Source organism: Octopus bimaculoides, chromosome 4 (genome assembly GCF_046866305.1).
Source record: "Octopus bimaculoides isolate indiv1 chromosome 4, ASM4686630v1, whole genome shotgun sequence".
Lineage (NCBI taxonomy): Eukaryota > Metazoa > Mollusca > Cephalopoda > Octopoda > Octopodidae > Octopus > Octopus bimaculoides.
In genome coordinates this window covers 129,342,451-129,366,642 of record NC_142931.1, presented here as the reverse complement: position 1 = coordinate 129,366,642, position 24,192 = coordinate 129,342,451, and the positions used below count along the sequence as shown (strand labels likewise).

General features: G+C 37.6%; 1 protein-coding gene across 5 annotated transcripts in view; it reads left to right on the top strand.

Annotated features, from left to right (window-relative positions):
• The first annotated feature begins 398 nt into the window (after window positions 1-398).
• The window catches only part of LOC106878604 (MTRF1L release factor glutamine methyltransferase), a 156,829-nt gene continuing 133,035 nt past the window's right edge, over window positions 399-24,192 (top strand). For 4 of the 5 annotated variants that reach the window (XM_089351441.1, XM_089351440.1, XM_089351438.1 and 1 more), the window contains exons 1-5: window positions 399-603; window positions 12,895-12,977; window positions 16,524-16,617; window positions 17,835-17,957; window positions 21,747-21,861. In XM_089351441.1, the coding sequence (XP_089207567.1) occupies window positions 529-603; window positions 12,895-12,977; window positions 16,524-16,617; window positions 17,835-17,957; window positions 21,747-21,861 (490 nt within the window). In that variant the 5' untranslated portion in view covers window positions 399-528. Of the gene's footprint in view, window positions 604-10,916; window positions 11,122-12,894; window positions 12,978-16,523; window positions 16,618-17,834; window positions 17,958-21,746; window positions 21,862-24,192 lie in introns of those variants that run through there. The other variant, XM_089351442.1, reaches the window with a different exon arrangement.

Sequence of the window (24,192 nt, the reverse complement as noted above, 5' to 3'; positions counted from 1 at the left end):
AATTTGACAGCATGAGAAATGGATTGTCTATAACAATTTGACAGTATGAAAAATGGATTGTCTATAACAATTTGACAGTATGAAAAATGGATTGTCTATAACAATTTGACAGTATGAAAAATGGATCGTCTATAACAATTTGACAGTATGAAAAATGGATTGTCTATAACAATTTGACAGTATGAAAAATGGATAGTCTATAACAATTTGACAGTATGAAAAATGGATCGTCTATAACAATTTGACAGTATGAAAAATGGATCGTCTATAACAATTTGACAGCATGAAAAATGGATTGTCTATAACAATTTGACAATATGAAAAATGGATTGTCTATAACAATTTGACAGTATATTCAGTCTCTTGTAACAACTTTTTTCTGTTTTTTTTATATCAGAGTCTCCTGTACGACACTCAAGTGTAGCACCATGCTGGTATCTAAAGCATTCTGTCAACAGATCATCATCATCAGCAGCAGATGTACCAGCTGTCACTGTAGGAGAATTATGCAACAACTGGACAATAAAGATGTCATTGTCTGGTATTCCTGAAGCAAAACAGTCAGCAGAATTGATCATAGCTAACGTTCTTCACTTGCCAACAGTGAGTATTGTATGACGAAGGCTTATGTGTGTGTGTGTGTGTAAGCATACATAGGGTTTTTATAAAAGATAGTGATATGCTAATATCTGATGAATTGTCAGAGGAAGTTTTAACACAGCTGTTGTACTTTGGCTGAGAGGTTTGCACCAGACAGGTAATCAATTTTAGCTGGGTTATAATTGTGCATGCATGCACACACACACACACACACACACATGCTTGCATATATACACTTACCTCTATATGTGTATGTGTTTGCATAATAAATCATATATATATGTGTGTGTGTGTGTGTTTGCACAATAAATCATTTGTTTGCAAGAAAACTCTTCATACATCCTATCCCAACAAACCTGACTACATTTCTCTGTCTCTTCCCCACAATTCCTCTTTCATACACTATGCTTACCTCCCACTCCCCAGTCCTGTCCTCTTAGCCCTGTCTCACTGTATCATTGCTATCCGCTAGCCCCCCCCCCCCCACCTGTGTGTTTCCCCCACATGTTACAAGAAAGCTTTTCACACATCCCACTGCAACAAACCAAACTACATTTCCACATTTATTCTCTTCCTCACATTTCCTCCTTCATGCTCTGTCCTCAATCCTCTTCTCATGGCCCACTTTCTCTCTATCATTGCTATTCAGTAGCCCCCCCTCCCTTGTGAACACACTCAGCACCTTGTCACCATCTCTATCTTGCTGTCTCCCACTCTTTCTCTCATTATTCTGCCCATCCCTCAGGTTGGGTAACCATGTATCTCCTTTGCAGAAGTACATCTGTTTCTGTCCTCATTCCTGATCTACCTTGTACCCCTTCTACAGCAAGATACCTATTTCTGGCTCACTATAACCTTTCATCATCTGATACAAGATCACCTCCTCCAATGCGCCCCCACCTCTCAAAAGAGTTTTGTTTTGCAAGTTACTTGGTGACCCTGTCAGTGCAGGTGCCACTTAAAAAGCATCCAGTTCACAGTGTCAAATGATCGGCATTTGGAAGGTCATCCACCTGTAAAAACCTTGCCAAAACTGACCTTGTCTGCGCTTGTGCCACATAAAATGCACTCAGTCCACTCTGCTGGGTGGTTGGTGTTAGGAAGGGCATCCAGCTGTAAAAATCCTGCTAAAATAGATATAGAAGTCTGGTGCAGGCTTTGGCCTGGCCAGCTCCTGTCAAACTGTCCAACCCATGCCAGCATGGAAAGTGGATGTTAAACGATGATAATGATGATGGTGATATATATATGAGGACACATGGCCTAGTGCTTAGGGTGTTGCACTCATAATCGTAAGATCTTGGTTTCAGTTCCTATACTGAATGGTGCATTGTGTTTTTGAGCAAAACACTACATTTCACATGGCTCTGTGATCACATCAACACCTGACATATGGCACATTGTGCACTATTCAGACAATGTCGACTTGATGGAAGGAGTGAGATAATGTGCAACATATACATTTGATCATTATAAATAAATTGTTTGTGCAGGTCATTTGGCAAAAAGAACTGAACACTCATATGTCGTCTTTGATGGGAGAGTCCATCATATCTTGGTCATTAAGAACGAAAGGCAGCGAGCTGGTAGAAATGTTAGCATGCCGGGCGAAATGCTTAGCGGTATTTCGTCTGCCGTTACGTTCTGAGTACAAATTCTGCCGAGGTTGACTGCCTTTCATCCTTTCGGGCCGATAAATCAAGTACCTGTCGGTCTATCTATCTATCTCTCTATCTGCCTATCTATCTATCTATTTGCTTATACATCTTCCATTGTCTCCAAAGCCTCACCCCAAAAAAACAAAAAAAAAACAAGACAATGTTCTGTTATAAACAAAACCCCCAAAAACATGTTTTTATATAAATAAGCTAGATCTCTGTATTTTCACAGTTATATTTGACAAGTTCGAAAGACGAACGAAAGCGCTAATATATGTATAAAATAAATGAAAGAAGTTATTCCAAAATTCTGACGACTTTTTTTTCAATATTTACTTCTGTACATCACACCTAACACTCTACATATATATATATATATATATATATATATATATATATTTATATAAATAAGGATAAGATCGATATTTAAAATATTGATCTTATCAAGTGGCCAGCATGGGAATAAAAACCATCAAAGGTAATAATTATTTAAAATTATAATACAGGGTATCTAAGAGATACCGCCACAATAAATGTCCACATAGCACAAGGAACGAAGACGAAGACAAAATAAACCAGTAAAACCAGTATTGTGGTTTAAAGTCAGGTTTTGACTGCTATTTTTCAGCGTGGCGGTATCTCTTAGATACCCTGTATTATAATTTTATATATATATATATATATATATATATATATATGACTACTGACCGAGACCTTTGGAAATGTGCTGTGCGTGAGAAGACCTGGCAAGCCAAGTGAGATCGTTGCCAGTGCCCCTGGACTGGCTCTTGTGCGGGTGGCACATAAGATGTACCATCCTGAGCGTGACCGTTGCCAGTACCGCCTGACTGGCCTTGTAGGGTTTTCAAGCGAGATCGTTGCCAGTGCCCCTGGACTGGCTCTTGTGTGGGTGGCACATAAAAGACACCATTTCGAGCGTGGCCGTTTTCGTGCGGGTGACACGTAAAAGCACCCACTACACTCTCTGAGTGGTTGGCGTTAGGAAGGGCATCCAGCTGTAGAAACTCGGCCAAATTAGATTGGAGCCTGGTGTAGCCATCTGGTTGCACCAGTCCTCAGTCAAATCGTCCAACCCATGCTAGCATGGAAAGCGGACGTTGATGATGATATATATATATATAAAGCAATTAAGAGTATGAAGACCGGGAAAGCCCCCGGCCTATCAGGAATCACTGCAGAGATGCTCAAAATATCTGGCAGTGTTGGCTATAGCCTAGTCACCCGTATTACGAACCAGGTGATACACGAAGGAGTCGTACCCAATGACTGGTGTAGCAGCATCATAGTCAACTGCTACAAAGGTAAAGGTGACGCTTTAGATACAAATAATTACAGAGGCATCAAGCTGTTAGATCAGGTTATGAAAGTTACAGAGAGGGTCATAGCCCAACTAATTAGGGAGCGAATCAATTTAGATGAGATGCAGTTTGGGTTCGTGCCAGGTAAAAGCACTACTGATGCCTTATTTCTAGTGAGACAGTTGCAGGAGAAATACCTAGCTAAGGATAAACCTCTGTACCTGGCTTTCGTTGACATGGAGAAAGCCTTTGACAGGGTCCCCCGATCCCTTATCTGGTGGTCAATGAGGAAACTTGGGATAGAAGAATGGTTAGTGAGAGCTGTGCGAGCCATGTACAGAGATGCTGCCAGTAAGGTGAGGGTTGGAAATGAGTACAGCAATGAATTCCGGGTAGAGGTAGGGGTCCACCAAGGTTCCGTCCTCAGCCCCCTCTTATTTATCATAGTCCTCCAGGCAATCACAGAGGAGTTCAAGACAGGTTGCCCCTGGGAGCTTCTCTATGCTGATGACCTTGCCCTAATTGCGGAGTCACTATCAGAACTAGAGGAGAAGTTTCAGGTGTGGAAGCAAGGTCTAGAATTGAAGGGCCTTAGAGTCAACCTAGCTAAAACCAAAATCCTAATAAGTAGGAAGGTAGATAAAACACAAACCCCTTCAGGTAGATGGCCCTGCTCAGTATGTAGAAAAGGAGTAGGTAGTAACTCTATAAGATGTACCCGGTGCAAGCTATGGACACATAAGAGGTGCAGCAACATCAAAGGCAGGTTAACTAGCAAGTTAGTTTTTGTTTGTGGCAGATGTTCAGGTGCAATAAACACTGTAAACAAACAGGAGACGTTAAACGATGATGATGATGATATATATATATATATGTATATGTATATATATGTATATATATGTATATACATATATATGCATGTATATATATGTATATGTATATATATGTATATGTATATATATGTATATACATATATATGCATGTATATATATGTATATGTATATATATGTATATACATATATATGCATATATATGTATATATATGTATATATATGTATATACATATATATGTATATATATATATATATATATATATATATATATATATATATATATATATATATATATAATATATATATATATATATATATATATAATGTACCCAATACCACCTGTAACAACTGAAGATGTGACCTCACCAAGAACACAACAATACTAACCATTCTTAAATTTTCCATTTAGTTATGCTTGATAGACTTAAACCTTCCCCCCACTGTTCTCAATTACTATTGCTCATATTTTTTTTTAATATTTTCTTGTTTTCATTTACTTTTTCCCTCTTCTTCTTTGCCTTCTTCCTTCCTCTCCTTGTTGTTCTTCTTCGTCACACATACTTTTGTGTTCTTTATATATATATATATGGAAAATTCACAAAAAAACAAAAGACGAAGACAGGTGGTGCAGACCAGGGGTTTTCAAACTTTTTGACTTGCGGACCCCTTTATATTTCAGGCTTTACCTTAGGGACCCCCTTATAAATGCTTATGAAATTTATACATAAATATTTGCTTAAAATAACATATATTTTTACATTTATTTATTTAACAGTATTTAACAAATAGGTTTATTGTCAATTAAAAGATTTCAATTAAAAAACATATATAAAATCAAATTGCCCATAAAAAGTATTTGCTGTCCATGGTCTTGTCTTTGCGGACCCCCTGTGGTCCGCGGACCACAGTTTGAAAACCCCTAGTGTAGACAACAAACAGATGTATTAGTATAACGCTCTGGAAGGGAAAAAGTCTTTAACGTTTCAAGCCCACAGAAAGAAACAAGTAAAGAAAATAAAGAATGTGTAGGTAGAAACGACAATAGGAAAAGGCAGAAAGTACAAAAAAGTTTAGAAAGTATAAAAAAGGTATGAAAGGTTCAAAAGCTTCAGATGTCGTGGTGTATTGGAGCAATTTTTCACCAACAGAGGAGTCCAATGTATACAAAAATGGGACAAGAACACAAAACATCCAGACAGACGATACAAGGAAAACAAGGATGGGTCATTTGGAGTTTTCTATCCTCAGTCGAGTTCCAGATTATATTTGCAATTTCGGTTGGTTCTACTTGAGATTGCTCCAATCTGGCTAGCCCCAAGGAAAAACTAAGCTAAGAGCATTAGATTCCTTTGAAGAAAGCAGCAAATGTATAGGAAAGCAAGGACGAAAAAAAAAATAGAGAAATATTACAAAAAATAGAAAGAATAATATATATATATATATATATATATATTATTCTTTCTAATTTATTTAAAAAAAATTTTTTAAATATTTTTTATATTCTTTTTTCTTTTCTGTGTATATTCTTTTGTATGTATACTTGTAAGAAAAAGTCTGTTGCCATTTAAGCAATCAGTAAAACATATATTTTTAGTTTGAAAAGATGGTATTAACAATAGCTTAGCTCTCATTTCTAAATAGGTTGATGCTCACTGCATTCATAAAGCTTTGTGCTAATTTTATATTTTATAGCTTATAATGCTATTAAACCTGTGAACTGCCTATGTTACTGCTGTCAACATCTTATTTCGAATGTAAACATTCAAATATTTTGTACCATATGTTACTGGTTTTTGGCCAAAGTGCTCATGGATTTATAACGTGTACCATATGTTACTGGTTTTTGGCCAAAGTGCTAATGGATTAATAACATGTCAGATTTGGAATTTTTTGCCCATTAACTCATACTGAGGAAGGTTAAGGCCCTCTGGCCAACACCCAAAACCATGGTATATGAGCATATGAATGGCATAATCTTTATAGGTATGCTTTTTAATTCTTTGTCTGTTTCCTCTCATACTGTTATTTTGGTGCCTTCTGGTGGTTGAATTGAGACTTTCACTCCTGCTGGGGTCAAATTTGCCTTCCATCCCCTCAGGACAGGCCTGTCACTAGACTTTGGTGCCTAGGGTTGCTTTAGAATATTCTGGGTGGGCACTAATTTGTAATAATGCTAAAGTAGAGTTTTGAAATAAGTGTATCACTGTAAATCTGAGGGTGCACCATTGAATAGTGATGGGGCAGTGCTGTCCAATGCACTCCCTTAGCGACAAGCATGCTTTGGAGTTGATAAATTAAAGTAGGCAAGTGCTGGGGAGGCAGGGTTAATGTAATAGACTTGCTTCTTCCCCTCCAAAATTGCTGGTCTTGAATCCTGCAACAGACAAGCATATATTCCTCAAGGTCATTTGGCAAAAAGAACTGAACACTCATATGTCGTCTTTGATGGGAGAGTCCATCATATCTTGGTCATTAAGAACGAAAGGCAGCGAGCTGGTAGAAATGTTAGCATGCCGGGCGAAATGCTTAGCGGTATTTCGTCTGCCGTTACGTTCTGAGTACAAATTCTGCCGAGGTTGACTGCCTTTCATCCTTTCGGGCCGATAAATCAAGTACCTGTCGGTCTATCTATCTATCTCTCTATCTGCCTATCTATCTATCTATTTGCTTATACATCTTCCATTGTCTCCAAAGCCTCACCCCAAAAAAACAAAAAAAAAACAAGACAATGTTCTGTTATAAACAAAACCCCCAAAAACATGTTTTTATATAAATAAGCTAGATCTCTGTATTTTCACAGTTATATTTGACAAGTTCGAAAGACGAACGAAAGCGCTAATATATGTATAAAATAAATGAAAGAAGTTATTCCAAAATTCTGACGACTTTTTTTTCAATATTTACTTCTGTACATCACACCTAACACTCTACATATATATATATATATATATATATATATATATATATATTTATATAAATAAGGATAAGATCGATATTTAAAATATTGATCTTATCAAGTGGCCAGCATGGGAATAAAAACCATCAAAGGTAATAATTATTTAAAATTATAATACAGGGTATCTAAGAGATACCGCCACAATAAATGTCCACATAGCACAAGGAACGAAGACGAAGACAAAATAAACCAGTAAAACCAGTATTGTGGTTTAAAGTCAGGTTTTGACTGCTATTTTTCAGCGTGGCGGTATCTCTTAGATACCCTGTATTATAATTTTATATATATATATATATATATATATATATATATATATGACTACTGACCGAGACCTTTGGAAATGTGCTGTGCGTGAGAAGACCTGGCAAGCCAAGTGAGATCGTTGCCAGTGCCCCTGGACTGGCTCTTGTGCGGGTGGCACATAAGATGTACCATCCTGAGCGTGACCGTTGCCAGTACCGCCTGACTGGCCTTGTAGGGTTTTCAAGCGAGATCGTTGCCAGTGCCCCTGGACTGGCTCTTGTGTGGGTGGCACATAAAAGACACCATTTCGAGCGTGGCCGTTTTCGTGCGGGTGACACGTAAAAGCACCCACTACACTCTCTGAGTGGTTGGCGTTAGGAAGGGCATCCAGCTGTAGAAACTCGGCCAAATTAGATTGGAGCCTGGTGTAGCCATCTGGTTGCACCAGTCCTCAGTCAAATCGTCCAACCCATGCTAGCATGGAAAGCGGACGTTGATGATGATATATATATATATAAAGCAATTAAGAGTATGAAGACCGGGAAAGCCCCCGGCCTATCAGGAATCACTGCAGAGATGCTCAAAATATCTGGCAGTGTTGGCTATAGCCTAGTCACCCGTATTACGAACCAGGTGATACACGAAGGAGTCGTACCCAATGACTGGTGTAGCAGCATCATAGTCAACTGCTACAAAGGTAAAGGTGACGCTTTAGATACAAATAATTACAGAGGCATCAAGCTGTTAGATCAGGTTATGAAAGTTACAGAGAGGGTCATAGCCCAACTAATTAGGGAGCGAATCAATTTAGATGAGATGCAGTTTGGGTTCGTGCCAGGTAAAAGCACTACTGATGCCTTATTTCTAGTGAGACAGTTGCAGGAGAAATACCTAGCTAAGGATAAACCTCTGTACCTGGCTTTCGTTGACATGGAGAAAGCCTTTGACAGGGTCCCCCGATCCCTTATCTGGTGGTCAATGAGGAAACTTGGGATAGAAGAATGGTTAGTGAGAGCTGTGCGAGCCATGTACAGAGATGCTGCCAGTAAGGTGAGGGTTGGAAATGAGTACAGCAATGAATTCCGGGTAGAGGTAGGGGTCCACCAAGGTTCCGTCCTCAGCCCCCTCTTATTTATCATAGTCCTCCAGGCAATCACAGAGGAGTTCAAGACAGGTTGCCCCTGGGAGCTTCTCTATGCTGATGACCTTGCCCTAATTGCGGAGTCACTATCAGAACTAGAGGAGAAGTTTCAGGTGTGGAAGCAAGGTCTAGAATTGAAGGGCCTTAGAGTCAACCTAGCTAAAACCAAAATCCTAATAAGTAGGAAGGTAGATAAAACACAAACCCCTTCAGGTAGATGGCCCTGCTCAGTATGTAGAAAAGGAGTAGGTAGTAACTCTATAAGATGTACCCGGTGCAAGCTATGGACACATAAGAGGTGCAGCAACATCAAAGGCAGGTTAACTAGCAAGTTAGTTTTTGTTTGTGGCAGATGTTCAGGTGCAATAAACACTGTAAACAAACAGGAGACGTTAAACGATGATGATGATGATATATATATATATATGTATATGTATATATATGTATATATATGTATATACATATATATGCATGTATATATATGTATATGTATATATATGTATATGTATATATATGTATATACATATATATGCATGTATATATATGTATATGTATATATATGTATATACATATATATGCATATATATGTATATATATGTATATATATGTATATACATATATATGTATATATATATATATATATATATATATATATATATATATATATATATATATATATATATAATATATATATATATATATATATATATAATGTACCCAATACCACCTGTAACAACTGAAGATGTGACCTCACCAAGAACACAACAATACTAACCATTCTTAAATTTTCCATTTAGTTATGCTTGATAGACTTAAACCTTCCCCCCACTGTTCTCAATTACTATTGCTCATATTTTTTTTTAATATTTTCTTGTTTTCATTTACTTTTTCCCTCTTCTTCTTTGCCTTCTTCCTTCCTCTCCTTGTTGTTCTTCTTCGTCACACATACTTTTGTGTTCTTTATATATATATATATGGAAAATTCACAAAAAAACAAAAGACGAAGACAGGTGGTGTAGACCAGGGGTTTTCAAACTTTTTGACTTGCGGACCCCTTTATATTTCAGGCTTTACCTTAGGGACCCCCTTATAAATGCTTATGAAATTTATACATAAATATTTGCTTAAAATAACATATATTTTTACATTTATTTATTTAACAGTATTTAACAAATAGGTTTATTGTCAATTAAAAGATTTCAATTAAAAAACATATATAAAATCAAATTGCCCATAAAAAGTATTTGCTGTCCATGGTCTTGTCTTTGCGGACCCCCTGTGGTCCGCGGACCACAGTTTGAAAACCCCTAGTGTAGACAACAAACAGATGTATTAGTATAACGCTCTGGAAGGGAAAAAGTCTTTAACGTTTCAAGCCCACAGAAAGAAACAAGTAAAGAAAATAAAGAATGTGTAGGTAGAAACGACAATAGGAAAAGGCAGAAAGTACAAAAAAGTTTAGAAAGTATAAAAAAGGTATGAAAGGTTCAAAAGCTTCAGATGTCGTGGTGTATTGGAGCAATTTTTCACCAACAGAGGAGTCCAATGTATACAAAAATGGGACAAGAACACAAAACATCCAGACAGACGATACAAGGAAAACAAGGATGGGTCATTTGGAGTTTTCTATCCTCAGTCGAGTTCCAGATTATATTTGCAATTTCGGTTGGTTCTACTTGAGATTGCTCCAATCTGGCTAGCCCCAAGGAAAAACTAAGCTAAGAGCATTAGATTCCTTTGAAGAAAGCAGCAAATGTATAGGAAAGCAAGGACGAAAAAAAAAATAGAGAAATATTACAAAAAATAGAAAGAATAATATATATATATATATATATATATATTATTCTTTCTAATTTATTTAAAAAAAATTTTTTAAATATTTTTTATATTCTTTTTTCTTTTCTGTGTATATTCTTTTGTATGTATACTTGTAAGAAAAAGTCTGTTGCCATTTAAGCAATCAGTAAAACATATATTTTTAGTTTGAAAAGATGGTATTAACAATAGCTTAGCTCTCATTTCTAAATAGGTTGATGCTCACTGCATTCATAAAGCTTTGTGCTAATTTTATATTTTATAGCTTATAATGCTATTAAACCTGTGAACTGCCTATGTTACTGCTGTCAACATCTTATTTCGAATGTAAACATTCAAATATTTTGTACCATATGTTACTGGTTTTTGGCCAAAGTGCTCATGGATTTATAACGTGTACCATATGTTACTGGTTTTTGGCCAAAGTGCTAATGGATTAATAACATGTCAGATTTGGAATTTTTTGCCCATTAACTCATACTGAGGAAGGTTAAGGCCCTCTGGCCAACACCCAAAACCATGGTATATGAGCATATGAATGGCATAATCTTTATAGGTATGCTTTTTAATTCTTTGTCTGTTTCCTCTCATACTGTTATTTTGGTGCCTTCTGGTGGTTGAATTGAGACTTTCACTCCTGCTGGGGTCAAATTTGCCTTCCATCCCCTCAGGACAGGCCTGTCACTAGACTTTGGTGCCTAGGGTTGCTTTAGAATATTCTGGGTGGGCACTAATTTGTAATAATGCTAAAGTAGAGTTTTGAAATAAGTGTATCACTGTAAATCTGAGGGTGCACCATTGAATAGTGATGGGGCAGTGCTGTCCAATGCACTCCCTTAGCGACAAGCATGCTTTGGAGTTGATAAATTAAAGTAGGCAAGTGCTGGGGAGGCAGGGTTAATGTAATAGACTTGCTTCTTCCCCTCCAAAATTGCTGGTCTTGAATCCTGCAACAGACAAGCATATATTCCTCAAGGGAATGCTTTGATTTTGGTCACTTGTACATCGTGGAAACTAGGTAACTAACCTTATGAATCCTGGGGATCAAGAAAAAAGATTACATGATATGACTGTATACATACCTGTCCTATACCAAGTGACATATTTTATATTGATGAGCATCTCCAGAATATTCTACAGTCAAATATTGATACTTTAGTGACCTAGCAACAGTTAACCTTTAGCACACTGTAGGTGCATCATGTCACTGTGAATTTTCCCCCTTGTAGTAACAGAGCAATGGCGAGGGGAAACAATTCTTGAGAAAATGCCATTTGCTAAAGGTTAATCTCACATGACCATTTGTGATCCGAACTAAACAGAATTATGCAACTGCATATCTATTCATAAACACTTTCCAATTAAAACTATCCAACGAAGAGCCTTTATTTGATGCAGCATGAATTTCAGGTAAATCACATTCTTTTAACCCTCTTGATACCAACCTATCTGAGACCACCCTTGGTCCTGTGATACACACTTCCTGTTTTAAACGGATTTACGTTAAAACCTTCCTTCAAAATTTTATATTAGTTTCTGTTCCAGACAAGAGCTGTTGACAACAAAGATTTTTTTACTAAATTCTTCAAAATTAACTGAAACAAAGGCAGTGTATTTCAGGGTTAAAGAAGTGATTTATTTACATGCATTCCTAAAAAAGAGCCTTTATTGTTTAATCAGGAATTTGGGTCAAAGTTTTCATGAGACATCAGTTTTCGTTGATATCAATTTTCACAGGTCTCAATTTAAATTTATTCCGATAACAAATGATGACACTTAAATTGAGAGCTCAGGCTGGTTTTTCACATTAATAAACACCAAAAAACAACAACAAAAAATAGAAGCATCACCTTGAAAATTATTTTTCTGATCAAGATAATAAGCAATATTTGTATTTTAAATGCAACAAGTTTTAATAAATTTTTTCTGATTCTTCTCACTAAGTATTACATATAGTTCTATTGCTTTATCTGTTCAACTGCCCTACTTTGTATGTCCAGATATGTTTCTTTGTTTGTCCAGCTACATTATTTTGTCTCTCCAGCTACATTATTTTGTATATCTAGCTACATTACTCTGTCCAGTTCCATTACTTTTCTCAGCTTTATTACTTACTCTATCTAGCTACATTATTTCGTCCAGCTATATCATGTTGCCCATTCTGCTTGATTACTTTGTCCAGTTGTATTACTTGTCCAACTTAATTAGTTTTTTATGTCCTGTTATGTATACTTGTATGTATAGTTGTGTTGCTGTTTATATCCAGCTGTGTTGCTTAGTGTGCCTTGTTGTGTTTGCCTTCATCCTAATTCCTTTATTCTCTCAACAGTTACACAATGTGCTCAGTTCTGTTACCCTTACCCCAGATCAAGTTACCCAAGTTAAATTGAACTGTGAAAAGAGAATGCACAGGTAAACTAGTTCTTTTCAACATATTTTGAACAAGGTTATTGAAGTTTTACAGAGACAGAGTGGACTGTCTAGCTGTCTTCAGTGATGTGGTGTGCAGAGTGCATATGTTCTGCCTGAAGATTTACAGTGATGTATTTGTCTCTCTTCTTTAGTATTTCGAATTTGTGTCCTATCAGAGTTGTGGTTTGAGTATTGTAGAGAGAGACAGAAACTGAGAGAAAGGAAATAACTTGGTATGCTATTGTTTTTTAATGTGTCTGTGCATCAAGGCTTAAAAATCAGTCACATGGCCTTTGTTTGCATATATTAGATAAGATATTGACTGTATACATGTTTGGTTATCATCTGCTCCACCCTTGTTATATGAGCAGTGTTCTCATGTAATTTTATTTCTATTACTCTCAAGTATTTAAAACTTGTCAAAGTGTTTAAAACTGATTGTTCATAGGAATTTCTGTATGCCGATGATTTAGTTCTCATTGCTGAACGTAGCAAAGAAAAATATTGTTTTATCTTTCAAGAAGGAAAGAAAGGCCTTTACTGCCATATGGCTATGCTTGATACATATAAAAAATGTAAGTAGGCATTGCATGCAGTGTATTCAATGTGAACTGTAGGTACAGAAAAAATGCAGTGCAATTTCAGGAAAGCAGATAGAAGAATTTTGAATGGAACAATGTATTGGAGTTGTTGTTGGTAAAGTTTTCATCTGCATTGGGAGATCACTATGGATATGTGGTTAAAATGTCACAGGAAAGAATCACAGGATGGATTCTTCAAGCCAAGCCAACCAACAGGAGCCCTAGGAGTAGACCAAGAACCAGCTGGTCACGTTTGGGAATCCTGCAGGAAAGTTAATGATGATTGCTTCTGATAGGACCCTATGGAGGAGGTACCTGAGGACTCTATCTCCACAACCTTCCTAGGAATAGGGAATAGTGGGTGATGAAAATGGAGGAAAGATGGACTTTGAAAGTTCTTTTGTAGTTAACTTTTTCTGTTATGTAGGTCACTTATTCAGCTGTAGAGTGGAGTGTTCTAAAAGTATGTAGCATAAGTAAGAATAGGGAACTATTCTGTGGAAGATAAGTGGCTGCCCAGGAATCAAGTAATTTTTGCCCATTACATGTTTTCAACACCAGAGCTGAATCATTCTGAAAGACAAAAAAACTTTCAATCTTATTTGGCATCATTTTTTCCATAGAAAGCAGTCTTTACATGTTTCAGATGTGCAGGCACTTTAAACACCAGGAATGTACAAAAAATAGACTCACTCTAATGTCAATGGGCATCCTGAGGAGTAGTAGACAGTTTTCATTATTTAGGTGACCAAGTTAGCAGTGGTGGATGTTGTTTGGAAAGAATTGCTGCTAGAATAAGAATGGGCTGGGCAAAGTGCAGAGAGCTGTTACCTCTGTTAGTAATGAAGGGCTTCTCTCTCAGAGTGAAAGGCAGATTGTATGTTGTGTGTGTATGAACAACTATGCTACATGGCAGTGAGACATGGGCTGTGACCACTGAGGATATCTGAAGGCTTGAAAGAAATGAAGCCAGTATGCTTTGCTGGGTGGGTAATGTCAGTGTGTATATACAACAGAATGTGTTTTGAGACAAAAACTTGGAATATGAGGCATCAGATGTAGTGTGCAAGAAAGAAGACTGCACTGGTATGGTCATGTAATGCATATGAATGAAGACAGTTGCATCAAAAAGTGCCAATCTCTCATTGTGGAGGGATGTGTGGGATAAAGTAGTGAGAAGGGATTTTCAGATGTTGGGCCTCACAGAGAAGACAAGGGACTGAGACTTCTGGTGGTTTTCTTTGCTTGAGAAGACATGTCAAACTAAGTGAAATTGTGGTTGTCCTTGCATACAAGCATTTCCCATGCATCCCTCTTTAGCTAAGCAATCCTAATCTCGTAGGTCCATGGGTACTGGTGCCATGTAAAAAGCACCCATACCAGTGTTGTGTAAAAGTATCCACTACACTCTGTTAAATGGTTGGTATTAGGAAGGACATCCAGCCATAGAAACCATGCGAAGACAGACATGGAGCCAGGGCAGCTCCCCAGCTGACCAGCCCTGGTCAAACCATCCAACCCATGCCAGCATGGAAAATGGGTGTTAAATGCTGATGATCATCATCATTATCCTGTAATGCATATGGACACATTGTCAGTAATGTTTCCTGGGGGTCATTGGTTGCTTTGAATCTTTCAATAATCAGACACCCTCACCCAGGTGAACCAGCCAAGGCTGATCAAGCTCCAGCTTCTATCTGGTTAGCACCACGCTGTCCAGGACCCACTCCTCCTGATCTATGGTTACCTTAAAGCAACTTCTCTTGCTTGCATAACTAATTTGTGGCCTTCTCCCTAGTGACCCCTGTGATACCTAGCATTCTGGGCAAAATGACTGTCCTGCATAAACCTGCTGAACCCAACCTCAATGGAATCACACCTTGCTTGCCATCCATTTGTCTCAACATAATCCAACCAGCTTTGCACATTTCATTCTCTCCATTTGCTTCCTCAGTTTGGTTCTCCAACAGACTGGAATGATCTAACATGACTACTTGCTTGGATGCTTTCAAGATCAGCACCCTATCTTACCTAAATTATGTTATGGCAATAGTTTCTGGGAACTTCAGCTGCTTTCCTAGGCTGACTTTCAGCTCCCAGTCTTGTGCCATTGCTTGTATACCTGGCACACTGGACTTGGCAGCTGGCATCATCTTCACACTTGCTTTGACAATAGTGATAGTTTTCTTTGTTGGGCAGAAGTGCCTGAAATGGCTAATTCTGCTGATGTTGGTGTCTGCTATGACATCAGAACCTGGTGCTGTATCCACTAGTATTGAACCTTATCGAAGGTTTTTAGATTTTAGATAACTACTGAGGATGTACTTTAGGGTCTCAGCACTTGGGGAAAGCTAGTGGTGCTACCATTTCATCAGTAGAACAAGCTGGCTGGACTCAGTAGGACATTGTAAACTGCCTGAATGAGGAATTGTTTTCCAGTGGCACAGCACTTTCTGTAGACCAGGCTATGAAACTTTGCATGCCACTATTTGCTCCTATCCTAACCAGGCTCTCTGATGTTGTTTCTCAACATACATGCTTGCTTACTCCTCCTCATTCAATACTTACACCATATTCCAGCTCTCAACCTCCTGTCCTTTCCTTTCATGTCAGAGCTGCTACTCAAGCCAGCTCTTCCTCAAGGTACAACACACACCAGCACTTAATTACTCTATGACTTGGCTGTGAATCTACAACCTCAACAACTCCCCACTACCAACCTGTTCTGACTTCAATACCAGCCTAAAGACTTTTGAGTTGCAGGGGCCTTGGTATAACAACACCTCTCCAGTGTGGATTACCTCAGACTAGAAATGATTATGTAGTGGAATAAGATGTTACCTTAATGACTAACTATATTTGAATCACTTCAAAGAATATGTTTGCTAATGTTCTTTCACTCTTAGAAATAGTTTTGTGACTGTAAAAATAAATCTATAACTAGCTTTTTCCCTCTCTATTTCAGAATTCCATTGCAATACATTATTGGAGAATGGGATTTCTGTGATCTAACTTTAAAGATGCAGCCTCCAGTTTTTATCCCAAGGCCAGAAACCGAGGTTTTACACTTTTTTTGTCTTTAACTTTTTAGCCTATTTAACAGGTTTTATTTATAGCCTGTATAATAGAAATGATATTCAACTAACCGTTATAAATATTTCAATATTCTAATGTAGGTTACTGCTTAAAGCTTAACCTTAATAGCTCCTTTGCATTTTGTTTTTACTGTACAATATTTACAGTAGTAAATATTTTATTTAGTTATATAACTAATGAAATAAGTGTATGTATGACTCTATTGTATTTTCTAGCTTAACATTTTCCACTTTTTTTTTCCTTAGTTTGTAATCTTTCTACTCTAGAACTCTATAAATATCTACTCTTTCTATCTCCCGGTGAGTTTCCTCATAAACCAGTGCTCATACTGAGAATACTGTTTGGCTTCCAGAACTGAGATTTAGGTTTAATGTTCTGATTGAAAATATGATAAAGCATATGAAGAAGACAAACAAAGTAGCTGGGCTATCAGAGATGGACACCAAATGCTGAAAATATTTGGTGATGTAGGACGTTCTCATTACTTACAGTGTCAGACAGGTAGGACAAGGAGGTGTCATACAGTGGCGAAAGGTGACTAGGAAACTATTAGAAACAAATTTCTAACAGTGTCTTCTACTAAAGCCTTGGGCTGACTAAAACTTTGTAAGTGGATTTGGTAGAAGGAAACTGGAAAAATCCCATTGTATATATGTGTGTATCTTCTTTGTGTTTGTCCTTTACCAATGCTTGACAACCAGCATTGGTGTGTTTACGTTCCCGTAACTTAGCAGTTCGGCATGAGAGACCAAAAGAATAAGCACCAGGCTTTAAGAAAAGTACTGGGGTAGATTCATTAGACTAAGAATGATTTAAGGTGGTGCCCCAGCATGGCCACAATCTACTGATTGAAACAAGTAGAAGATAAAAGATAAAATGTGTACTTTTTGGTTCCAAATAATCATACGAAATATATGAGAAAGCAATAAAACAAACTTGTAAATTGACTAAATATACATTTCTCGTCTAAATCTGTTTGAGTATGAGGAAAGCCTCAAGAAAGTCTTCTGAATAGGCAAAGTTTTTTTTTGATCTCTGCTGCACCAGACAGTAAAGACATCAGCACTTTAAGTTAGACATGGCTTAGACCAATCTTTGGTCGAAACTTATCTAAGTTTTATATTTATATCAAAATTGTTAATTCATACAATTGAGATATTTCTCATCTTTCGTCTTTCAGCAACTTGTTGGCCATATTTTGAACTTCTTGAATGCAGAAAAAAACGAAATGAAAGGCAGATTCTTGGAAATTGGTTGTGGTTCTGGTAATCTGAGTTTGGCCTTGCTGTATAAACTCACTCAGGTAACTAAGGAGCTTGTGATGGTAGTGGTGGCTGTGGGTGTGTAGTATGTATATGAGTATATTTAATATATATATATATAAGTGTATCTAATTCAGTTAGTATTTTTCAATCTAAAGATTGAAAAATATAATATTTTTATTTTTCATTCTCTTTCGAAATTATCCCTAATTGTGGTTTGGAGTTTTGACTGCTCCTTCTAGCGGGTTAGATATCCTGTTATGGACATCTCTCTGATATGTTTAAATATCAGCAGAAACTATATGTGATCAATTGGCCTGCAAGAAACACCAGTAAAAAAACAAAACAAAAGCATCTTAAAATAAAAAGAAGACATTGTTTAACGTAGTCTGGGACACACTATCCTTTAGATGTGTTTAATTAAGTTTGCCTTGGGGATTAAACAACAAGAAAATAAAGGCAATACAAAATGATTAAGTGCCTAAGTGTAACAATGTGGCCCAGAATCAAATCAACACTTGGTCTATCTGCCGTTGCTGTTTACTATAGTACAGCTGCAGTATCTATGCAATTGTAATAGTGTTACTACTGTTTACTATAGTAATATAGTACTACTGTTGCTGTAGTTGTTATAGTATTATAGCACTACTATTACTGTTATTTACTATAGTATTATAATAATATAGTACTATAATAATATAGTACTACTGTTACTGCTAATTGCTATAGTAGGGTAGAACCACAGTTACTGTTATTTATATAGTAATATAAAGATACTTAAAAAGAAGGCATATGGCTCAGTGGTTAGAACATTGGGCTCACAATCATGAGGTTGTGAGTTTGATTCCTGAACTGGGCTGTGTGTTGTGTTTTTGAGCAAGACACTTTATTTCATGTTGCTCCAGTTCAGCTGTAGAAATGAGTTGCGACATCGTCACTGGTGCCAAGCTGTATCAGCCTTTGCCTTTCCCTTGGACAACATTGGTGGTGTGGAGAGGGGAGGCTGGTATGCATAGGCGACTGCTGGTCTTCCATTAACAACATTGCCTGGACTAGTGCCTTGGAGGGTAACTTTCTAGGTGCAATCCCATGGTCATTCGTGATTGAAATGAGTCTTTACTCCATTATTTTTATAAAGATACTTGTATAGTTCTAAGCTAACTAAAGCCTTTTGGGTGGATTTGGTACATAGAAACTGAAAGAAGCCCATTGTATGTGTGTGTGTGTGTGTGTGTCTCCTTGTCTTGATGTTGCATCATAGTTGTTAAATGAATGTGACCATCATACAAACATTGTAATTCATTTCTCACCCTATTATCAGAACATGTCAAAGAAAATATTGTCTTGCTTGGAAACAAATGTGGCTCAATGAATTCTGTCTCACCTATGCAAGCATGGAAAAGTAGACATTATGACAATGATGATGATGATGATGAGTCTTTTAATGCTCTCTTTATTAAATATGTTAGCACTAATTTAACTCATGTGTTTCAGACGGATGACATTTTGCAATTATTTATTCTGTAAATGGTGTCATTTACCTAACCAGTGTACAATCTTGAACATTTACTTAGCTATCTCCTATCATTACTTTGGCAAATATACTTAAGGTTGTGCTTCATGAGGAAGTCACAATAATCCTAAAACCTGTCTTTTCTTTTATACTTGAGGGAGAAATAAAACTAAAATTAGTCATCATTGACTTGTATTATTTTTTCCCTCTCAACATAATTATTTTCAATTTAAAAATATGTCACAAACCTATTTTAACTTACCTAAAGTTTGTGTTTATTCATGATCTCTGCTTGGCACTGATCCTGCTATATGTATCCTGACCAGGTAGTTTAGTAGCACAACTCAGTCACTGATGTTGACTGTTCTTTTTTTTTAAACCCATTACCTACCAGTGATCTCATATGAGATCACTTAAAAATTACAAATTTCGTAATTAACTATCAATATTTACACATATCTAACCTTTTTGGTATATCTACTAGGTATATTTCTCTGATATTAAAATGAGGTTTGCTAATTTTTCACCCAATATCTCGCTTATTTCTATTTAAAATGTTATTTTGATCATTCTAGCAGGTTTCTTATACTAGAAATCAAAGTTTCATTAAAAAATTCCAGTTAATAGAATTATGGGAGGTAATGGGTTAAGTTAAAGCTACGGATTTGTATCTGTCCAGGGTTATTTCTCTTCGGTGTTTCCCGTCTAGAAATCTGATAGAGCAAGCCCTAGGCAGATACAGTGTTTTTTACACCTTTTATTACCATATGAAAGAATTATTTCTCCATGGTAACTGCAGTGAATTTGCTTTTAGCAGTCGAAATATGTCACAAACATGTTTTAACTAACCTAAAGGTTGTTTATTTCTAATCACTGCTTGGCACTGATGTTGCTATATTCTTTTATTCTTTTACTTGTTTCAGTCATTTGACTGTGGCCATGCAAGAGCACCACTTTGAAGGGTTTTTAATTGAATGAATTGACTTCAATACTTATTTCTTTTTTAAAGACTGGTACTTATTCTATTGGTCTCTTTTTGCTGAAACGCTAAATTACTGGGATGTAAACACCAAAACTGGCTGTCAAGTGGTGATAGGGCAGGGTGGGAGGGCACAAACACAGACACAAAGACATGCACGCACACACACACATGTATATATATATATATACAACAAACTTGTTTCAATTTCCATCTACCAAATCCACTCACAAGGCTTTAGTTGGCTTGAGATTATAGTAGAAGACATTCACCTAAGGTGTAGTGGTGGTGGTGGTGAGTGGGGTGTGTGCTAGGAATGTGGCCTTGGTACCACTGTTTTAGAGGGTTGATGTTCTTAGAAGGAAGGACACATCTCTCAGGTGCAGTGCAGTGGAACTGAATTCAAAGCCATGTATTGCAAAACAATCTTAACCATACAACCATACCTTCACCTGAGTTAACCTTTTAGCATTTAAACTGGTCCTATCTGGTTCAGATATTTCATTCACTTTATGATCAGCCTCTTACATCTAGCCTGCAATGTCATTCTAAAACTAAACAATCACATTTTTGAAGTCTCAAACCTACAAGATAATAAATACATGATGAATTGTAAAAAAAATGTGAATAAATTGGGACAGGTGTGGCTGTATTAGTAAAAAGCTTGCTTCCCAACCACATAGTTCTGGGTTCAGTCCCATTGCATGGCACCATGGGCAGGTGTCTTCTACTATAGCTTCAGGACGAAAAGGAAGAGGAAGACGAAGAGGAGGCAGAAGAGGACGAAAAGGAGGAGTCTTGTGAGTGGGTTTGGTAGACAGAAACGGAAAGAAGCCCATCGTATATGTATATGTGTGTGTGTGAGAGTCTTTGTGTCTGTGTTTGTTCTACTATCATTGCTTGACAACCGGTGTTGGTGTGTTTACATCCCTGTAACATAGCAGTTCAGAGAGACTGATAGAATAAGTACTAGGCTTAAAAATAAGTCCTGGGGTCGAATTGTTCGACAAAAACACGTCAAGGCAGTGCTCCAGTATGGCCGTAGTCACATGACTGAAAACTAGTGAAAGAATAAAATAAACATTGTGTTTGACAAAATAATCTGAACGCTCAAGGGTTTAAAAACTCACTTCATACTTCAATAATAAAAGATAGTCATAGTGTAAGACAGAAAAAGAAAAAAGACAACTGAACAAGCAGTAAAGAAGAATTCTGAGTGAGCCAGGCTAACCTTTGATATGTGTGGATGTAGAACAATGAAACCAATGTCTTTATAATGAAAGAAATCTCTTTTCTTGACCAGTGGGACTTGCTTGGTTTTGTTTATTCTGTTTCCAGTGGAATTGTGTGGCTACAGATATATCAAAAGACTGTCGCTATCTGGCCCATGAAAATGCCCATCGGTGCCAACTTGCAGATCGAATCCAAATTATAGAGCATGACATCAACAAAGGTAAACGTCTCGTTTCTCAGTTTACTGCTTATTACTAGTGCTGCTAATAGTATGCTAATGCCTCTGCTTCCTCCCCTGCCTCCTCTTTCTCTGCTTCCAATTTTTCCTCTTCCTCTGCTTCCGCTTCTTCCTCTTCCTCCGCTTCTTCGTCTTCCACTGCCTCTGCTTCCTCCTCCGCCACCGCCCCCCTCCTCCTCCTAAAGGAAGCTTTGTGGGCTGTTAGTGGTGGTTGAGGGGAGTTCTTTGACTTGCTGAAAATAGTATCCAATCCAATTATCCTTCTAATCACGTTTTATTGTCTTAACTAAGAAAGGTTGTATTAAATAATGTAGACTATATTGACTGTGATAAACCACCTCATAAAAAAAAAACGAAAAAAAAAAACGAGATGGTCAGAACCGGACTGTCTTTGATCATAACTCTGCTCCATCAGGAATAATCTGAAGCCGAAGAACAAGAATATAGGAAAGGATTGGTCCTGAAAGAGCAGCGTTCATAGGTAAAGATTTAGGTGCGTTGAAAGAAAGTTTTATAATCAAAATCATAAACAATTGGAGGTTAAAATGGCTAAAGTAACGATATTTAATTGCCTATTGTTATTCTAGTTTCATCTAGTGGCCTGGAGCCATGCTGCAGTACCGCTTTCGAATGTTTTACTCAGTAAATGATTTATTTCAGTAGATCGTCTGGTGAAGGCGCATGGCTCAGTGGTTAGAGCGTCGTGCTTACGATCGTGAGGTTGTGAGTTCGAATCCCGGACCGGGCTGCGTGTTGTGTATTCTTGAGCAAGACATTTTATTTCACGTTGCTCCAGTTCACTCAGCTGTAGAAATGAGTTGCGACGTCACCGGTGCCAAGCTGTATCGGCTTTTGCCTTTCCACTGGTGGCGTGGAGAGGGGAGGCAGGTATGCATGAGCGACTGCTGGTCTTCCATAAACAACCTTGCCCGGACTTGTGCCTGGAAGGGTAACTTTCTAGGTGTAATCCCATGGTCAGTCATGACCGAAGGGGGTCTCAGCAGATCGTCTGGTATTTATTTATTTATATAATTTGTTCACTCCGAAAGACAGAAGTCATTACTTGTAAGGGGAAACAACTGGGGATATAAAGGGAGGCAACTTAGACATAACTTGCATATTTTCGATACGCTGATTTGACCACACACACACACATTCTGTGTCTGCATGTCTGTCTCTCACTTGCACGTGCGCTCTCTCTCTCTCTCACACACACATACATACGTGTGATAAGCTTTCCACAATTTCTATGACTTTTTGCTAATTTTTGGCGGGTCAGTACCCACAACCTTTGCAAACCATATCGGCTTAGTTTCGATCTCCGTGGGTGGCAAGTTTTGAAAGTGTCTTAGCATCGCTCACCTTTGTTAGATTCTCACCAACTAACCCTTTTGTTACCAAATTTCTGTTGAAATACACTGCGTTTGTTTCAATTAATTTTGTGTGGATGCATGGAGTGAGGAAAGCTTTGGTGGTTAGAGGTGTTGGAGTGAGAGAGGCAAGAGAGTTCTGTCTCTTCGTTTACTTTTACAAGTTATACTGCACAGGAACACTGTATACAAAAAATTTATTATTATTACTATTATTATTATTATTATTAAGACAGTGAGCTGGCAGAATCGTTATGCACCGGACGAAATGCTTAGCAGTATTTCGTCTGTCTACGTTCCGAGTTAAAATTCTGCTGAGGTCGACTTTGCCTTTCATCCTATTGGGGTCGATAAATCAAGTACCAGTTGAGTACTGGGGTCGATGTAATTGACTGCCTCTTCTCCCCAAATTGCAGGCCTTGTGCCTATAGTAGAAAGGATTATTATTATTGCTAAGGCAGGGAGCTGGCAGAAACGTTAGCAGGTCGGGCGAAATGCTTAGCAGTATTTCGTCTGCCATTACATTCTGAGTTCAAATTCCGCCGAGGTCGACTTTGCCTTTCATCCTTTTGCGGTCGATAAATCAAGTACCAATTACGCACTGGGGTCGATGTCATCGACTTAATCCCTTTGCCTGTCCTTGTTTGTCCCCTCTTTGTGTAGCCCCTTGTGGGCAGTAAAGAAATAAGAATCGTTTGCATGCTGGACGAAATGCCTAGCAGAAATTTGCCTGTCATTACGTTCTGAGTTAAAATTCTGCCGAGGTCGACTTTACCTTTCATCCTTTTGTTGTCGATAAAATAAGTACCAGTTGAACACTGGGTTTGATGTAATCAACTCACCCCTCCCCCAAAACCGCTGCCCTTGTGGCAAAATTTGAAACCATTATTATTATTATTTGCTTCCACTTATACCAAAACATAATTTAGCAGTTTTATAGACA